Below are 15,704 nucleotides of genomic sequence, written 5' to 3'. Positions count from 1 at the left end.
AACGAGCTGGCATTGCCAATGTCATGGCCCTTTTCCAAAACAGACGGGTGTCTATTTCGCCGTCAAGGTGTCTTGCCACGCTTACGGGCTTCGAGATGACTGCTTTCGAATATTGAACTGAACCCAGCGAGAGGCCAGTTATCAGCGGTCGAATGGATCACAACCAACCATGCCGCTATCAGGTTGACAAGATAGTGTAGCATGTAGGCGTAGGAAACGCCGTAGATGGCAGCGTAAATAGCCGTACCAAAAAGAAGCACGCTGGTGAGATGTCTCATCCTCCCGGTGACTCTAGGCACCATCTTTCCCGTCGTCAAGTTCTCCACGAGAAGAATGAAGGGCATGATAGAGAGGACATTGTGGTGCGAGGAGAAGGGTGTAAGCCAATGAACGGCGAGGTTGCGAATCCACACAGCCAGTATTGGCAGGTTGATAGGGAGGACCCAGAGCATGAGCAGCAAAATTGAGTGGGCGTAATGGTAGAAATCGTAATTCGTCCCAGACTTGAGCTCTGAGGCAATCCGCAGCGCGCGAACGACGGTGAAGAGCTGGACAAGGCACGCTACCAAGTACGCAAATTGGTAGGGGATGAAGGTGGACACCAGGAACAGAAGAACCGCCGTGGTGACCATGCGTCGTCGAGGAGACGAGGAGACAAAAATTGGCAACTGCGCTCGTCGGCGCTCATCTCGCGCCTGGCCGAAGGGTTGGAGGGCCACCCACGCGTAGACGATGCCAAGGAGCTGAGTCAAAGCCAGGGTGACATAGTGAAGGACTGCGCATACACCGATGCAAACGACTCCAATGAGAGGGATCAAGAACCAGAAAAAAGGATCCTGTGTGCCCGTGAGAAGGTCATTGCTGTGAAAATCGGCTCCTGTAGACGTTGCGTTGCGCCAGTGCCAAAATACAGCCGGCCCTGACGACCAGGATCCTGTCATTGACAAGGAAAGGAACGTCAGAGAGAGGAGCATAAGAGGTACGGATTGCCGCAGGCAGAGATCGAGACTCTCGGAAAAGGAGATGAACGTGCCGGTGGTATCATAAACCCGGAACTGCTTGCGAAGCACGAGGGTCACCACAAGCAGTGGGAATGCTGCGAATACAGTTCGGTAGCGCATGTACAGCTTGCCCAAGCTGCCTAATGCGTCAACCGTTAGTTTGACTTGGATGGTAGATTCGCATGTCGGATCAGTCCAAAACTGAAGACTGAGGCCCTGTTCATCGTGTCCCTTGAGCCTCAGGGGAGGCGGAACAAACGGGGCGACGCCGTGCATGCTGATACTGGCATGTCTCGCGTTGACGAAAAACTTGGACTCGTAGGGCTGAGCCAGGTGCTGTCGAATCAGGGGAGAGAAGAGCTCCGGTGTGTTGCCGCACGCTTGGTTCCCAATCTCCAACTTGAAAGCCAAGAGGCTGGATTGCAGCGTAGGTATATTGATTTCCGCAACCATGGGACGGTTCGATGGGAGTCGCAGCGTCATCCCAAATGCGAGTAGTCGGCGCAGGCTGATATTCCGCCGTCTGTGAGACTGAGAATAGTCACTGAATTCGGCTATCACGAAGCTTTCGGTCGGCCTCACAGCCTTGTCAACAATGACCACAAACTGATGATCCGCTATGTCTTCGATATCGAACTGAAGATACGAGAAGGGCCTCGCCGCCGGCTCGTTGTCCAGGGAGAACGGTTCATGACGAAATCGTGTCGAAGGGGGCAATATGATAGCGTCGGACGCAGCGTTCTTGCATGCCAATCTGGTCGACCGAGTGCTGCCTTCTGAGAGGTCCATGTTCATGGTGAACAAGGTGGTCGCTTGGCCCGGTTGTAGTGGGAAAACGCTGCAAAACAAAATCTCCAGTCTCCCATGTTCTCCTGGTCTATCCAATGGGGTGTCGGTTAGAAGAGTAAAACGCTTGCCTTCTGGAGATCCCTGGGGAGGCACCGGAAGCAAATGGGCTTGCGGCTTCGGTTCGCGCCCAAGTTGTCGCAAGATTAAGCGTTCGCCTTGTGCTTTAATCGCATTCGAGCTGTCCTCGAGAGTGAGCAGGGTACTTGGCCCCTCCGAAGGCAGGGTCTTCTCCGCGATGGACTCCATGCCGGTAAGGAACCATTTCTTGAAGACCCTCATCCTCTCCGCCCTCGGCTTGGTTTGCGAAGATCTGTGGACATCAACGACGTCGTACATGGCACGAGCAACGACTTTGCGAAATTGGTCGCACCACAGAATGGCCTGGTGGTCCATACTAGTCCATACACCAGGTATGCCGGTGGTGAAGACGGTGAAACCATGCGTCTCGGGGATTATCGACTCGACACTAGCATAGTCGGAGGGAACAACGGTGTCTAAGCCACCGCCAGCAATCGAGACGAGAGTAACGTGCCACAATGGATTGTTGTTGGCCCACTTTTGGGAGTATGCATGTCGCCAATAGTCGTTGATATCGTCATAGATCTTAACAATCTGCCCGTCAAAACTCACGGGAGGACGCGAGTGGGGAGCGGACATGGTGATGATGGTGTTGATCGAGTTCGACTGGTAGTTTGGCATAATGAGCATGGTGCGAGCAACGATACCACCCATGGAGTGGCCCAGAACAAGGACAGACGTAGGATCCGGCAAGTCTTGGTCACGCGTAGACATGCGTGGATCCATATACAGAGATAGAATATATCTGATGGCCTCGTTCAAGTACTCTGCCTGATCCAACATGGTCTGTCCGTGAAAGGCTGTGATGTCCTCGTTGAAGTCGACAGTAAAAAAATCGAGACTGCGAGCGCCTGCGGCAGTAGCGGCCTCATCGTGTTGGAGAGACTCGTGGAAGTAATTCGCAGCCTCGGCGGCTATCGGCCGAACCTGCTTGTAGCTTCCGGCGTTTCCTGGTATGAAAAGCACAGGAACACCTCTCAACTGCAAATAATCAGTACTTTGCCTAGCTAGGGGAGCGAGAGTCAATGGCAACCTTTCTTTCGTCGTCGACGCCCTGCTCACGGTACAGATATAGAGAGTACTTTGTCGCAAAGCGAGTGTGCTCCGTGTCAAAGTCCCGCAATCGAATATAAGAGGGCCGCATGTACGACATACGACATCCCTTTGCGTCGAGCTGGCGAGTCCAAGAGGAATTCAATATGGCGCAAAGTAGTGTGATGCCAAGAACGGTGACAGCCAAAGCGAAAATAGTGATGGACCAAGGACCGCGAGATCGGGAGCGGCGACCTGCGAAGCGCACGTCGGGCATCTTCTCGTTACTCATTGCAATCTGGTCAGTTCGAGGGATGTCGTCGTCGTCGTCCTGGTCGTCGTCGTCGTCCTGGTCGTCTCGCAGGTTGACGATGTCGCGTTCGTCGCTGATAACTTGGGAGTGACTGTGGTTTGGGAGTTGACGCTGGTTATTTCGGTAGGCTGCCGATGGCGCGTCCTGCGATGGGGACGAGAGGGGCAGCGGCAAGGAAGACGTAGTCAAGGAATGGTTATCTTGTGATCCATTTGCATTTGGGCCATGTTCAAGCTTCCAATTGGAGTGGCTAGAGAGCCTACTGCTACTCCTTGCGGAAGATGACCTCGGGGCAGCAACAACTGCAGCGGCAGCTGCGGCCACGGTAGCGGCAGCAAAGGCGGGCTGCTTGGAATCGCGGGGCGGTGGTGAAGAGTTTTGACTCCTGGTAGGCTGTCGGTATTGATGGTGAAGGATATCAGCAGCAGGAGGAGGGTCGGGAGGAGGTTCGTCACTGTCGTCGGTCAAACCCGACGAGCGCCTCTTCATGAGTAGAGAGGGCTCGCTCGAGTCTTCCACAAAAAGGAAGCGTTCGTTCGTTGAATCGGGCCTCGAGGGAGGGGGTGTGTGCGTATTTTTGGCTCTTGGCTGTAAGGAGAGGAGGAAACCTAAGGAGCGAAACGATGGCGACGACGACAAAGAAGCAGTAGCGGGAGGAAGGGACGAAAGAGAGAAGAAAAAAGAACGTGCTTTCCTTGGGCGACGCAGTGGTGGTGCAGGTGCTGTCAGACTACCTGTTGCTGCTGTCACTGGCGCGCTCAGGTACTGATGTTGTATCTAACTACACTGTCTGTGGTGCGGTAACAGTACGAGCCTTCAAGTTGGTGGTACATTTCTGATAAGAGCCCCCCTTGTGTCAACGTCCCGACAAGCGCTGCAGCACGATGCTCAGCAACCGACATCCCTCCCCCTTTAACGCGCCCCCCCCAAAGCGCATATGATGGTAGCTAATCTCTCCCATGGGTGATGGCGTTGTGCCTTCCCTCAACACAGAGAATGACGGGGGGAAGGAAGGTGTCATATCTCTGTCATCCACTGCCTTCCACCCTCCCGCGCGGCCACAATTGGAATATCCCTCCTCCTCCTCAAGGGGGGGCCTTTTGCTGAATACCTCAATACAATCTTCTATGCAAGGCCCATTGTGCATAGATGAGGGGAGATACCCAAGACTAGCGGAAAGAAAGGGGTAGAAGGCCGGGCTTTGGGGAAAATGGCTCTTGCGGCAAGATATTTCTGTCAACTCATCCCGAAGCACCCGGCTGGACTCGATTCGCTCCTCGCCATGTGTCATATTGGGAGCTTTTCAGAACCTAGTGCCGACATTTATCTAGGTACTTATCAAATGGTACGCTGCAGATGTCTAAAATCGCGCTCTTCTTGCACTCATACGAACTTGCTCTCCAGCAGATTTGTCTTGCTGTGTATTCGACTCGCACAGGACGACACATGCACTTATCTGTTGATTTTCACTCGTTCTTGCAACATAGGCTTGTTGCCCTTTGGGCTAGCCCGGCATCCCTGGCTCTCGCAACCGCTTATGGTTCCCTCAATGTGACATGAAACGTTTTCCGCTTGTTTCTCCAGGAAACGCTGTGTCTGCGCCAGTCGGCTCACTGTCATTTTTCTCTCCCTCCCCGTTCGTCTAGATACATGGATGGCAGCTGCTTTGTTTTGTCCCCCTCAAGTCCACTTGCACACACCACCCTTGAATCTGCAACTCCGAGCTTCAACCTCTTTCTCGTCTTCGGGCCACAATTCGGCGCTGTCGTCATGTTTTGACTTATTAGTCAAGACTGCAAACGCTTTCTGAACCAAAGCAGCCACCAGAACGGGATCCAGACTTGTCGACAGCATGCATCCCAGCAATCTAATTCAAAATTGCTAGCAACTTTCTGCAGCTCACGATGTTACCCACACCATACCATAGACAATCTTTCTAAGGTAATCCAAGATCGCACCAACCCTTTTCCTGTCTGCCCTCTGTGCTTTGCTTTGGTTGGGTTGGGCTGGCGCAGATATGTATGTCTTGTCATGGTCGTTGGACGTCACGCTGTTGCGTTTGCTGCGTTGCATGGCCCAAAACACAAGCGCGGGAGCTTTCCTTCTCAACTTTGCGCCTTTCCCTTCTGATAGCTAGTTGGATAACACCAAAACCATCTGTCTCCACGATCGGGACTTTCGGGCTCCTTCATCTTCGCGAATAATGAGAGCTGACCAACCACACCATCGTTGCGTGGTACAGTGAAATCCACCAAGGCCCCCGCCGGCTGTCGAGGCGCCGGGAGCCATGCAATGTATAACGTGTCTGCAGAGTGGACCGCCGTGGCCGAGACACCCACACCCCATGCCGATGCCAATGTCCATGTCTATCCACGTCTGGCCATGGCTCGGACGCATGCAGCAGGACACAAGTGAAATGACTTCCCTCTGCGTATGGGGAGGGTCTGTCCCCTGATTGCTCCTGATTGCTCAGTTGTGCGAAAGAAAACAGAACATTGGCGAGCAGGGGGTGGGACTTCTATATGTTGAGTAATGGGGATTATCAAGTTTGCCATGCAGTGCCATGTTAGTGTGGTGCAACAGCAACAGCAACGGCAGTCATCTATCCCACATGGCGTTTGGTCGTGGGTTGATGACGAGTTGCTAACATCTCCTGGCTGCCTAGTTAAGCCCCCTGAAGACGATCTACCTAAGCAGCGAGGCCAGGTTGGGCTCTGTGTGCCGTTCGAGTACGAAATAGGTACACCAGCATATTTAGGTCTGGCGCGAACGGCAATGTATCACAGACCATGCTCCTCGTGTCTCTAGTATCTGCTCCTGTCCGTTTGGGGAGAACGCTCAGTCACTGGTCAGATTGCATACAACAAGCATCTGCTTGCTGGAACAAGGATAGCTATGCCACGGAGACGGATAATGGTCGTTTCTCCGTCTGCTGTTTTTCGTACGCTACAAAAAGCCAAATTTGGGTTGACTACTCGTCGAGTCGCAATTTTCAAGGCGTCTTGTCCCAGAGAAAAGAAATCAAACGGGACCCGTACGAAATGCTCAGTCGACCCATCCGAGATGAGGGAGGGGCTTCGCACCGAAGACCGTAGTAATAGCGCCAACGTCTAGCGTCCTGCAGGCTGCTGACCAAAGTAAATCTCAGTTCTTAATGCTCCTCCACAAACTCCGTAACACTTCTGGCAGTGCAGTGCTCGGTCGCTTATCTAACGCCCTACGGTCAATGGGAAAAAGTCCTCGAAAACAAATTGGCCAAACAATGGCCCATGTAGGACGCTCACACCCGCCCACCCTCTCGAGCAACTCCCGACAGTCAAGCCTTTTCTCTCGTGTGGGACGAGCCTGGATGGAGTCGAACTCGCCGGCTTGGCTGCGCCATAATCATCCACCAGGAGGAGCAATGTTGCTACCGGGTAGATAAGGTAAGCAAGATAAGTACAAAGGGCGCAAAGGGTCTGGCTGGCAGTACTTCGGATCGATCGATATCTGCACTGTGCGTCCTTTCACAGTGTAGTGGGCCGTCGCTCTACGCGTCCACGACCGTCACGTCGACCTGCCACGCGCCTGACACGGGTCACCACCTAAATAGGTTGGGGACGTTCCCGGTACGCACAATTGCTCAAGTCCAACGTACCTCTTCTCCCTAGAGGTGTCCGGTCTACGAATCCTTTGCAAGACTTATCGTTGGGTGAACACTGAATTGTTTTGCCGATGACGATCGCGTGGGCAGAACAAAAGTGATGCACCGAACATCACATACAGGCATCGTGAAAATGGCTACAATCAAGCCCATAGAGGGCCGTACAGTAAGCCCCCCTCCCCTCCCCAACATCTCACCCCTGACCGAAAGCCGCCCTTGGCCATATTGACCCGTGTTTCCCGAAAGGTACACCAGATCCAGTCCGGCCAGGTCATCGTCGACCTCTGCTCTGTCGTCAAAGAATTGGTAGAGAACAGCATTGACGCTGGCGCTTCTAGCATAGGTATGGCTGAACAATGCCCCGCTCCCCGGCGAGGCTGACATGCGTCTGTGTAATCCACCAGACGTGCGCTTCAAGAACCAGGGGCTGGACTCTATCGAAGTGCAGGACAACGGCTCGGGCATATCCCCTGACAACTACGAGACCATCGCACTGAAACACTACACCTCCAAGCTCTCAACCTACTCCGACCTCGCTACTCTCCAGACCTTCGGCTTCCGTGGAGAGGCCCTGTCTTCATTATGTGCCCTGTCTCAGTTCAGTATTGTAACATGCATGGCCGACGATGTTCCAAAAGGCACCAAGCTCGACTTCGAGTCCTCGGGGAAGCTTAAGGATACGCACGTCGTCGCCTCCCAGAGAGGCACCAATGTCATCGTTGAGGGTCTCTTCCACAACCTTCCCGTGCGCCGCCACGAACTACAGCGCAACATCAAGCGGGAATGGAACAAGGTCATCGCCCTCCTGAACCAGTATGCCTGTATTCAGACAGGTGTTAAGTTCTCAGTTTCACAGCAGCCCACCAAGGGGAAGCGTATCGTCCTTTTCTCCACAAAAGGCAATCCTACCACGCGCGAGAACCTCGTTAACATTTTCGGCGCCAAGACCATGACAGTCTTGGTCAAACTCGACTTGCCTCTCGAGTTTGAGCCTACTTCTGGACCCGGGTTGAAGTCTGTTGTTAAGGACAAGCAGGCTTCTACCGAGGTTCGCGTCCAAGGATACGTGAGTCGACCGGCCCACGGAGAAGGTCGTCAGACTCCTGATCGACAAATGTTTTTCGTCAACGGCAGACCGTGCGGGCTACCTCAGTTTGCAAAGGTATTCAACGAGGTGTACAAGGCGTATAATGCATCGCAGTCCCCTTTCATATTTGCAGACATTCAACTTGATACCCATTTGTACGATGTAAACGTCAGCCCAGATAAACGCACCATCATGTTGCATGACCAAAACCGCATGCTGGAGTCTTTGAAGGAAGCGTTAGCGTCTCTATTCCAGTCCCAGGACTACTCTATTCCGGCCGCCCAACAGTTGACGCAGAAGGTGCAGCCAAACAGGACAACGACCATTTCTCAGAACGACGACCCAGAAACTGATAATGAAAGCCCGAAACAGACCGCAAGCCCGGCTCCTGGCAATGGGTCCGGCTCTGGAGACGATAGCGACAACGAGAACAAGGTTCGACCTGGCTCTCACAACAAGCCAGCCCAGAGGGCTCGTACCTCGAAATCCAGGACGCTCACTTCTGCGGAGCTCCAGTCACAAAGCTTGATAAGCCGGTGGGTTGGACGAACAGCAGACGATTCCACCGTACGGCATGAGGAACAGGGCACAAGATCTGAATCTGAGAGCCCTCTTGCCAATGATGAGGACGCGAGGGATTTGGCGCCGCCTCATACAACCCAAGTGTCTGGGTCGGAAGACGAGGAGGCCCCTGGGGAACTGCGCCAATACAAGGCGAGCCAGCCCGAGGCTCGATCTATTACCGTTGTCGAAACACCACGACGTGTTCTTGACTTTAATGCTCGACTTGCCGAGACGGACGACAAGAATGGCACTGACACTTGCCCCGGCAACGACCTGCGTCCTGGAGAGGGCAAGAAGCATAACGAACAGGCCCAGATTCCAGCCATAACGCCGATTCGAACGCCACGAGATGGGTCTCTTGGGTCCTCATTGACACCTCTGCCACACAAGCGGCCATCACGGGCCATTGCGACTGTTACCATTGGTGACAGCACAGTCACAGACTCCGTCGAAACCACACCTAAGAGAGCAAGGATTGGGTCGGGGCCGTCATCCCTGCCGGGACTAACGTCAAGGACGACCGCATTCAGACCATTAACGATGTCCACGACAACAAATGCCTCCTTTGGCTCACGTCTGACCCAGATGTTTTCGGCAGCTCAGTCGAGTAACCAGGAAGAGGGCACTCGAAGAAGGGCCAAACTGGCACCAAAAACCGGTCCTGACGCGGACGCAGACTCAGACGACGAAGGGTCCAACAGGGGCAGCCAGCCGAGTGATTCGTCCCTGGATGAACCAACGAACAATGTTGTTGACGAGCAAGGTTCACCGGCCGTTTCAAACGTCGCCGATGACCTCTCAAGTCCAACGGCCGAAAAGCCGCCAGGTCGCAACATTGAATCAGCACAGACAACGACAAAAGACGATGGTGCAAATGGTTCTCTCGGGCAACCCAGCGTCACAGATCACAGATCACATATGCTCAAGGGGGGTATCAGGCGCAAAGACGCCACTCTACAGCACAGGCAAAACTTGAGGGTGGATGTAGCCAATCTGCAGTCTCGCGTTCAGGCGTGGAAAGCAGAGCTCAAGCGTGCCACTCCAGAGCATAGCCGGTTTACTGGGGCCTCTGTTATCGATGCAGAAGATCCCGAAGAAGTCTTGTCCCTCATCATATCGAAATCAGACTTCGCCAAGATGACCATTGTCGGTCAGTTCAATCTAGGCTTTATTATTGCTGTTCGCCACGCGCCTAGAGATGAAGATGGCGGCATCTCTGGGGACGATGAACTGTTTATCATCGACCAACACGCTTCGGATGAAAAATACAACTTCGAAAGGCTGCAGTCGACGACCGTCGTCCAGTCACAACGACTAGTGCATCCCAAACAGCTGGATCTTACGGCCTTGGAGGAAGAAATTATTATGGAGAATATTCCGGCATTAGACGTCAACGGCTTCAAGGTCGGTGTAGATAGCTCAGGCGACCAGCCGGTGGGGTCCAGGTGCAAGCTTCTCGCTTTACCCCTGAGCCGTGAAACGACTTTCACGCTGTCCGACCTTGAAGAGCTCGTATCTCTCCTTGGCGACCACCACCTGACCGAGACCAGCTCATCCGTCCCGCGGCCATCCAAGGTGCGCTCCATGTTCGCCATGAGGGCGTGCCGTAGCAGTGTCATGATTGGCAAGGCTTTGGCGCAGCGGCAGATGGAGAAACTGGTCCGCCACATGGGTGAGCTGGACAAACCTTGGAACTGTCCGCATGGGCGACCGACGATGAGGCACCTGAGTGGTCTTGGCCCCTGGGACGGCATGGGATGGAAAGAGGCCGAGCCTCGAGTCAGCTGGGCCAAGTATGCTCGGAATTGACAGGTGTTTGTTGTTTTATAACGCGTGTTTGATCGAGCCGGCGCCTGCAACAACTTTGGCTCCGTTCTCGTTCGTGGTCATAAGGCAGAGTCGCACATGCGTGGGCAGTAGAAGAGAAGGGGGGGTTGTGGAGACAGGAGTCATGTATTCCAATTGGTACGAACAAACTCGGCGCCAAAGGTGATTAGGATACGCAGGCTGCTCTGGTTAGTGGTTGGGGTAAATTCGACGCTGCTGGGGTTCGACAGGTAACCAACCTACGAAGCGTGTGTCACATCAACTGCAATATAGTGGTCCGCACAAGGTATCAACTGTGTTCATTCTCTTCTCGTTTGTTCTGGCAAAGCCAATCCACCCTACAGTTACACTCGACTTGACATCGTAAATCGTGCCCTTAATTCAACGTCAACTCCGTAAAAAGATAATTCCTGTAGCCCCGAGTCACTCGCTTTCGTTCCTCGCAAGCGAATCTTTCCATCCGCTCAATCATCCTTACATCACGCTGTAGCGCGAGTAGCCACCTTTTGTTCCTACGAGGCCCTCCTCAGCGGCCTTGCCGCTTACGTTCCTTCGCCCATATACTGACGAGTATTGGTTCGTCTCCAAGTCGGTGCCGGACGAAACTTGACGACTGCTCCCGACCATGACCGGCGGCGTCGCGGGCTTCAGTTCACCGTAGGGCTTCGAGTAGAAATCGGACTCGGGTTGGATGGAGCTGTCACGGTTCCTCGGCCAGACCTTCAGGGCAAGCGAGGAAGGTCTTTCGTCGGCGATGTCGTTTGTGCCACTGGCCCTTCCCGAGTTCAGATCCACCTCTGACAATGCTGTGTCATTCAGGGAGTAATGCAGCGTCTTGGTTCTTGGGGAAGTGGCGTGCGGGTTGGATGCTAGTGGGTGTGGGTGAGGGGGTTGACCAATGTCGTTCTCGAAGTCGCTGCCGGCAAGTTCATTCTCGTCGCGCTCTGAGTCGGAGTCACCTGCGTTATAACGCTGGTCGAGCGCCTCGTACGCCTTATTTCTTGTCCTTGTCTGCCCCGTGAGCGCCGCGGAGTCCATGGCGCGATTGCGCCTCTGGGTGCGTGATACTAGTGAGTCCGTTGCAAACCAGGTCTCTGTAAATTTGCCGGCACTGCGACCATCGCTTGTAGACGGTGCGGCAGCGGGGGAGATAGATGGCCGAGATGACGGAGCGTTCGTTTCGTGGAGTGGGACCTCGGTGTAGGAACCATGGTACGCAGTTCGAGGCGCGGACGTGCGTACATACTCGCTGACAGCTGCCGAGTTGCGTGACGAGTCTCCTGGGGTGATCTGGTACTGGCGGCTGGGCAGGTCGGTTCGAGAGTCACGGGTAAAGCTGGAAACATCCGAGCCAGCTCGCGTTCGCTGGAAAGGAATACTTGGCGGTCGAGTCACATCCATGTGCGGGGCGCCGGATGGACGACGGTCCTCGAGGGGCGTCGACATCCGCTTCTCGCTTTCACCGCTCGCAGATGTCGCGACACTAGACTTATTTCTCTGGTGCTTGGCCCGAGTGGTGAGATGGTCCTCCAGTGGGTTCATATCTGGAGGCAACTGGGTGATCTTGCGAAACATGAAGCCAAGCCAAACGGACGTGCACAAGGAGATCAGGTGCAAGCCCCCAGTGCCGATGAAGGTGTAGAACACGGCAGGGACGAAATATTTCAGCAGGTTTTGGTCGACCAACCTCGTCTTCCACACGGCGCCGCTGCTGTGGGTGCTCAGAGCGCCGTACGCGTATAAGGGCATGACACCCAGATCCGAGATGCTGGCAAACAACTGGTAAGCGGTGGAGGAGGCCGGGCTGCGGCCGCCGGCTGGTCTCTGTAGGTGATATATGGCGTACAAGCAGTGCACCATGGAGACACCCGGCTTCAGACTCGTTAGTTTTCCGAAGGCCAAGGTATGAGAGGTGCGAAGAACAAACCGTAATGCGCATGACCCAGCCAGCGAGGGTCTCAATGTTGGTCAGCAAAACGAGCAAAGCAAGGAGTCCAGCAGCTCCGAGAAGTTGGAGGACCCTCAGCCCCAGCTGAATGATGCGAATGGATTTGATCCAGCTCTTCGTCCTTGGGCTGAGAGATACATAGTTGTTGGATCGGTGAGAAAGAACCAAGTGCGCGCTGAAATGTCATGGTCAGTCGGTGCGATTGTAAAGACCTCAGCAGACGTCTCTGGCGCAAGATGGACATTGGAAGGCATAAGCTCACTCGGGATGGCGGTTGAAGGCGATCAAAGGGCCTTCGGGCTTCTGTTTCCGTGGCTTCGGCTCCCAACTTGCTCGAGTTACGGCTTTGGGGTCGAATCTGGGCTCCGGAAAGCGGGCGTCGCGGTCATGACTGACGGCATTGTACAGGTAAGGCTGGTGAGCCATAGTCGCGACACGAATCGTGAGGAAGCTCTCTTGTTGTCGCTACTCCCTCGGGGAGAGTAGAATACCAGGAATGCGCAACAAGGCTCTGACGAAAGTGAATAGACTGGAATGCCGCCAGCTCAATGGACAGCGCTAAAGAATCCAAACTGGCCGAGAACGTACGTGCCTGAGAAGAGGGTCCTTTGGGAGGATCTCTCTTTGTCTGCTTTTACCTTGAAATGTGGATGAAGGAGGGGAATGCCTGGCCAAGTGATGGTGGTGGGAGAGGTGCGATGAGGTGGGTAGTTGAAGAGCCGGCTGGAGGACCATGGCCAAAACAGGCACGGCCAACCCAAACCTGACCGAACCAGATCAGGCAAGATGCCTGCCCCTCATACTTCTGCTTCCCGTACCTACCTCACTAAAATATTGTACTTTAGAAGTACGTAGCTGCTGCCCAAGCCGAGTTTAGACAGTTTGTTCGGGTCTCAGCGCAATGGTGTGGTTGCTGAGGCAACGCAGTGCCTTTTTGCGCGTAGCTTCAAGAACTTGACTTGGCTGCAGCGCCAAACGTTGTCACTGGGTCACTGGCCCAGGAACCACGGCGCAGGTGGGTAAGGGAACGCAGGTATCCACAGGCTTCCCGATGCGCTAGACCGGGATCGGTAGGGAGGTGTCTTGCGCCTGGGCGGCCAGGTAGGCCCTTGAGACCTCCTCCCTCACGTCAGACTTCGGCAGGAATCGAGATTTGTTTGCACCGTAAGGTAGTCTGTCTGTCCGAGCCGTGCTTTAATCACGGCAGTCGCAAGATACCTTGATCCGTTGGTGCGGATAGTCGTTGTGCAACTCCAGATTCCAATTGACTTTCACCCCGACCACCTGGAAGACCGGAGACATCCGCCAGCCCTACAGCGCCGGTTACGTTATCCCGAAAGTTCTTGACCGAGCCCCGGAGTTATGCTTGACAGCTTCGTCACGGCGCTCTCGACTTGACTCACCTTTTCGCCTTGCAATTTTTATTTCCACCCGCCCTATGCCGAGGCGGTCTCGGAGCTCCCTCCTCCCTTCACTAAGCGGCATTATTGTCGTACTCTGTTCCTAGCGTCCGCTTTCAGATACTGTTCAAGCGGTTGGTTGAGTAGGCAGGCGCCTTGCTCTGTCTCGACCCTCCCCTCACACACTGACCGCCGGTGTCATGCTTCTGTCCCGAGCCCAGGCCCGACTGGCCCCGGCTCATAGCCATGCCCTAGTCCGCCTGCGGACGGGCACCGGCGCCCCGGGATTGCGACCGATGAACACAGTCGCATCTGCTCCGAGACAAGTCCGTCAACCTGACGTCCCGTTCCGTCTGGCTGTCATCGGCTCAGGGCCCGCCGGTTTCTACGCCGCTTACCGCGTCATGTCACAACTACCAGCAGCTAAGGTCGACATGTACGAGTCGCTACCCGTTCCTTTCGGCCTCGTTCGTTTTGGAGTCGCCCCGGACCATCCCGAGGTCAAGGTTGGATCTCACGCATTCCCAACTGCAAATGTGCGTGCACCACTAACTCATGGCAGAATTGCCAAGATAAGTTTGAAGAAGTTGCAAGCTCGCCCAACTTCTCTTTCATGGGCAATGTCTCCATTGGCGACTCGGCTCTTCATCCCGACAGCTGCACTGTCCCGTTCCCCACGTTACTGCGCAACTACGACGCCGTGTTGCTGGCGTACGGGGCCGCCAAAGACAGAACTCTTGGCATTCCGGGAGAGTCTAATCTTCAGGGTGTCTACTCGGCCCGTCAGTTTGTGGGCTGGTATAATGGGCTCCCAGAATACGCCGGACTGGCGCCGGATCTAACAAAGGGCGAGGAGGCTGTCATTATTGGCCAGGGTAACGTGGCTCTGGATGTTGCTAGGATGCTTCTCGAAGACATTGACGTTCTACGGCGGACCGACATTACGGAAGAAGCACTGGCTCAGCTTGCAACCTCCCGTATCAAACGAGTCCGCATCATTGGAAGACGCGGACCGATGCAAGTGAGTGTGCTGGCCATTTCCGTGAGGGCAGAGGCCTTAGGCTAACCCCATTGTCCAGGCAGCGTTCACTATTAAGGAGGCCAGGGAGCTAATGAAAACCCAAAATGTTGCCTTTCATCCTGTGGATAAGACCCTCGTCCCCCCAGATATCAAGTCGCTGCCCAGAGCAGCGAGGCGCTTGATGGAGGTGGTCGCCAAGGGCTCTGCAGCTCGCCCAGAAGATGCTGCTAAGTCATGGTCACTCGACTTTTGCCTCAGCCCTGTTGAATTCCGAGCCAGTGAAACGGCCCCGTCTGACGTCGGGGGCACCGTTTTCGAACGAACGGAACTGTCTCACAAGTTCGACCCTGGTGCCCAGGCGCGCCTCACAGGGGAAACACTGGTAATGCCATCGAGCTTGGTTTTCCGGTCTATCGGTTACAAATCCGTACCATTGCCGGGGCTCGGGGAAGCCGGTATAGCATTCGATGAGCGGCGAGGCGTCGTGATGAACGACGGACGTGGCAGAGTTCTTGGAACGGACCAGGGCAAATGCTCTGACTCGACCCAGTCAGGAGTATCTGCCGGCGTCTACTGCGCTGGATGGGTGAAGCGAGGTCCAACTGGCGTCATTGCTTCGACGATGCAGGACGCCTTCGAGACAGGTGACTCCATTGTCCAGGATTGGCTTTCCGGCTTACAGTTCCTCTCGCAAGCCAACGCAAACCCCGCGGCTGGCTGGGAGGGTGTTCGAGGTGAGATGGGCGAGTCGGCGTCCAAGAGAATCGGATGGGATGACTGGCGTAAGATCGATGACGCAGAGAAGGAAAAGGGCCGAGCCATAGGCAAGGCGCGGGAAAAGTTTACGTCCACCAAGGCTATGCTGGAGGTGCTGTCATAGAGAATGGTGCCAAGTCGCGTAGTATTGCAAGGGACCAAACACGTGTAGACATACCCGTCAT

The 15,704-nt window shown here is 54.7% G+C and overlaps 4 protein-coding genes across 4 annotated transcripts; 2 read left to right on the top strand and 2 right to left on the bottom strand.

Moving 5' to 3' along the window:
- Positions 1 to 62: 62 nt before the first annotated feature.
- On the bottom strand, positions 63 to 3,762 carry CH63R_04517 (Gpi inositol-deacylase; the record flags this gene model as incomplete). The annotated part of the gene is made up of 2 exons (XM_018299492.1): positions 63 to 2,909; positions 2,962 to 3,762. The coding sequence occupies 2 exons, from the start codon at positions 3,760 to 3,762 to the stop codon at positions 63 to 65; spliced, it is 3,648 nt and encodes a 1,215-aa protein (XP_018160738.1).
- A 3,254-nt stretch (positions 3,763 to 7,016) lies between these two features.
- On the top strand, positions 7,017 to 10,376 carry CH63R_04516 (DNA mismatch repair protein MutL; the record flags this gene model as incomplete). The annotated part of the gene is made up of 3 exons (XM_018299491.1): positions 7,017 to 7,082; positions 7,163 to 7,259; positions 7,321 to 10,376. The coding sequence occupies 3 exons, from the start codon at positions 7,017 to 7,019 to the stop codon at positions 10,374 to 10,376; spliced, it is 3,219 nt and encodes a 1,072-aa protein (XP_018160737.1).
- A 492-nt stretch (positions 10,377 to 10,868) lies between these two features.
- Positions 10,869 to 12,768, bottom strand: CH63R_04515 (uncharacterized protein; the record flags this gene model as incomplete). The annotated part of the gene is made up of 3 exons (XM_018299490.1): positions 10,869 to 12,266; positions 12,322 to 12,517; positions 12,605 to 12,768. 3 exons carry the CDS (start codon positions 12,766 to 12,768, stop codon positions 10,869 to 10,871), a joined length of 1,758 nt encoding a protein of 585 aa, XP_018160736.1.
- Positions 12,769 to 13,942: 1,174 nt separating this feature from the next.
- CH63R_04514 (NADPH:adrenodoxin oxidoreductase, mitochondrial) lies at positions 13,943 to 15,643 on the top strand (the record flags this gene model as incomplete). The annotated part of the gene is made up of 3 exons (XM_018299489.1): positions 13,943 to 14,248; positions 14,305 to 14,763; positions 14,822 to 15,643. 3 exons carry the CDS (start codon positions 13,943 to 13,945, stop codon positions 15,641 to 15,643), a joined length of 1,587 nt encoding a protein of 528 aa, XP_018160735.1.
- Positions 15,644 to 15,704: the final 61 nt, after the last annotated feature.

This window comes from Colletotrichum higginsianum, chromosome 3 (genome assembly GCF_001672515.1).
Source record: "Colletotrichum higginsianum IMI 349063 chromosome 3, whole genome shotgun sequence".
NCBI lineage: Eukaryota > Fungi > Ascomycota > Sordariomycetes > Glomerellales > Glomerellaceae > Colletotrichum > Colletotrichum higginsianum.
This window is presented reverse-complemented; position numbering and strand designations above follow the sequence as displayed.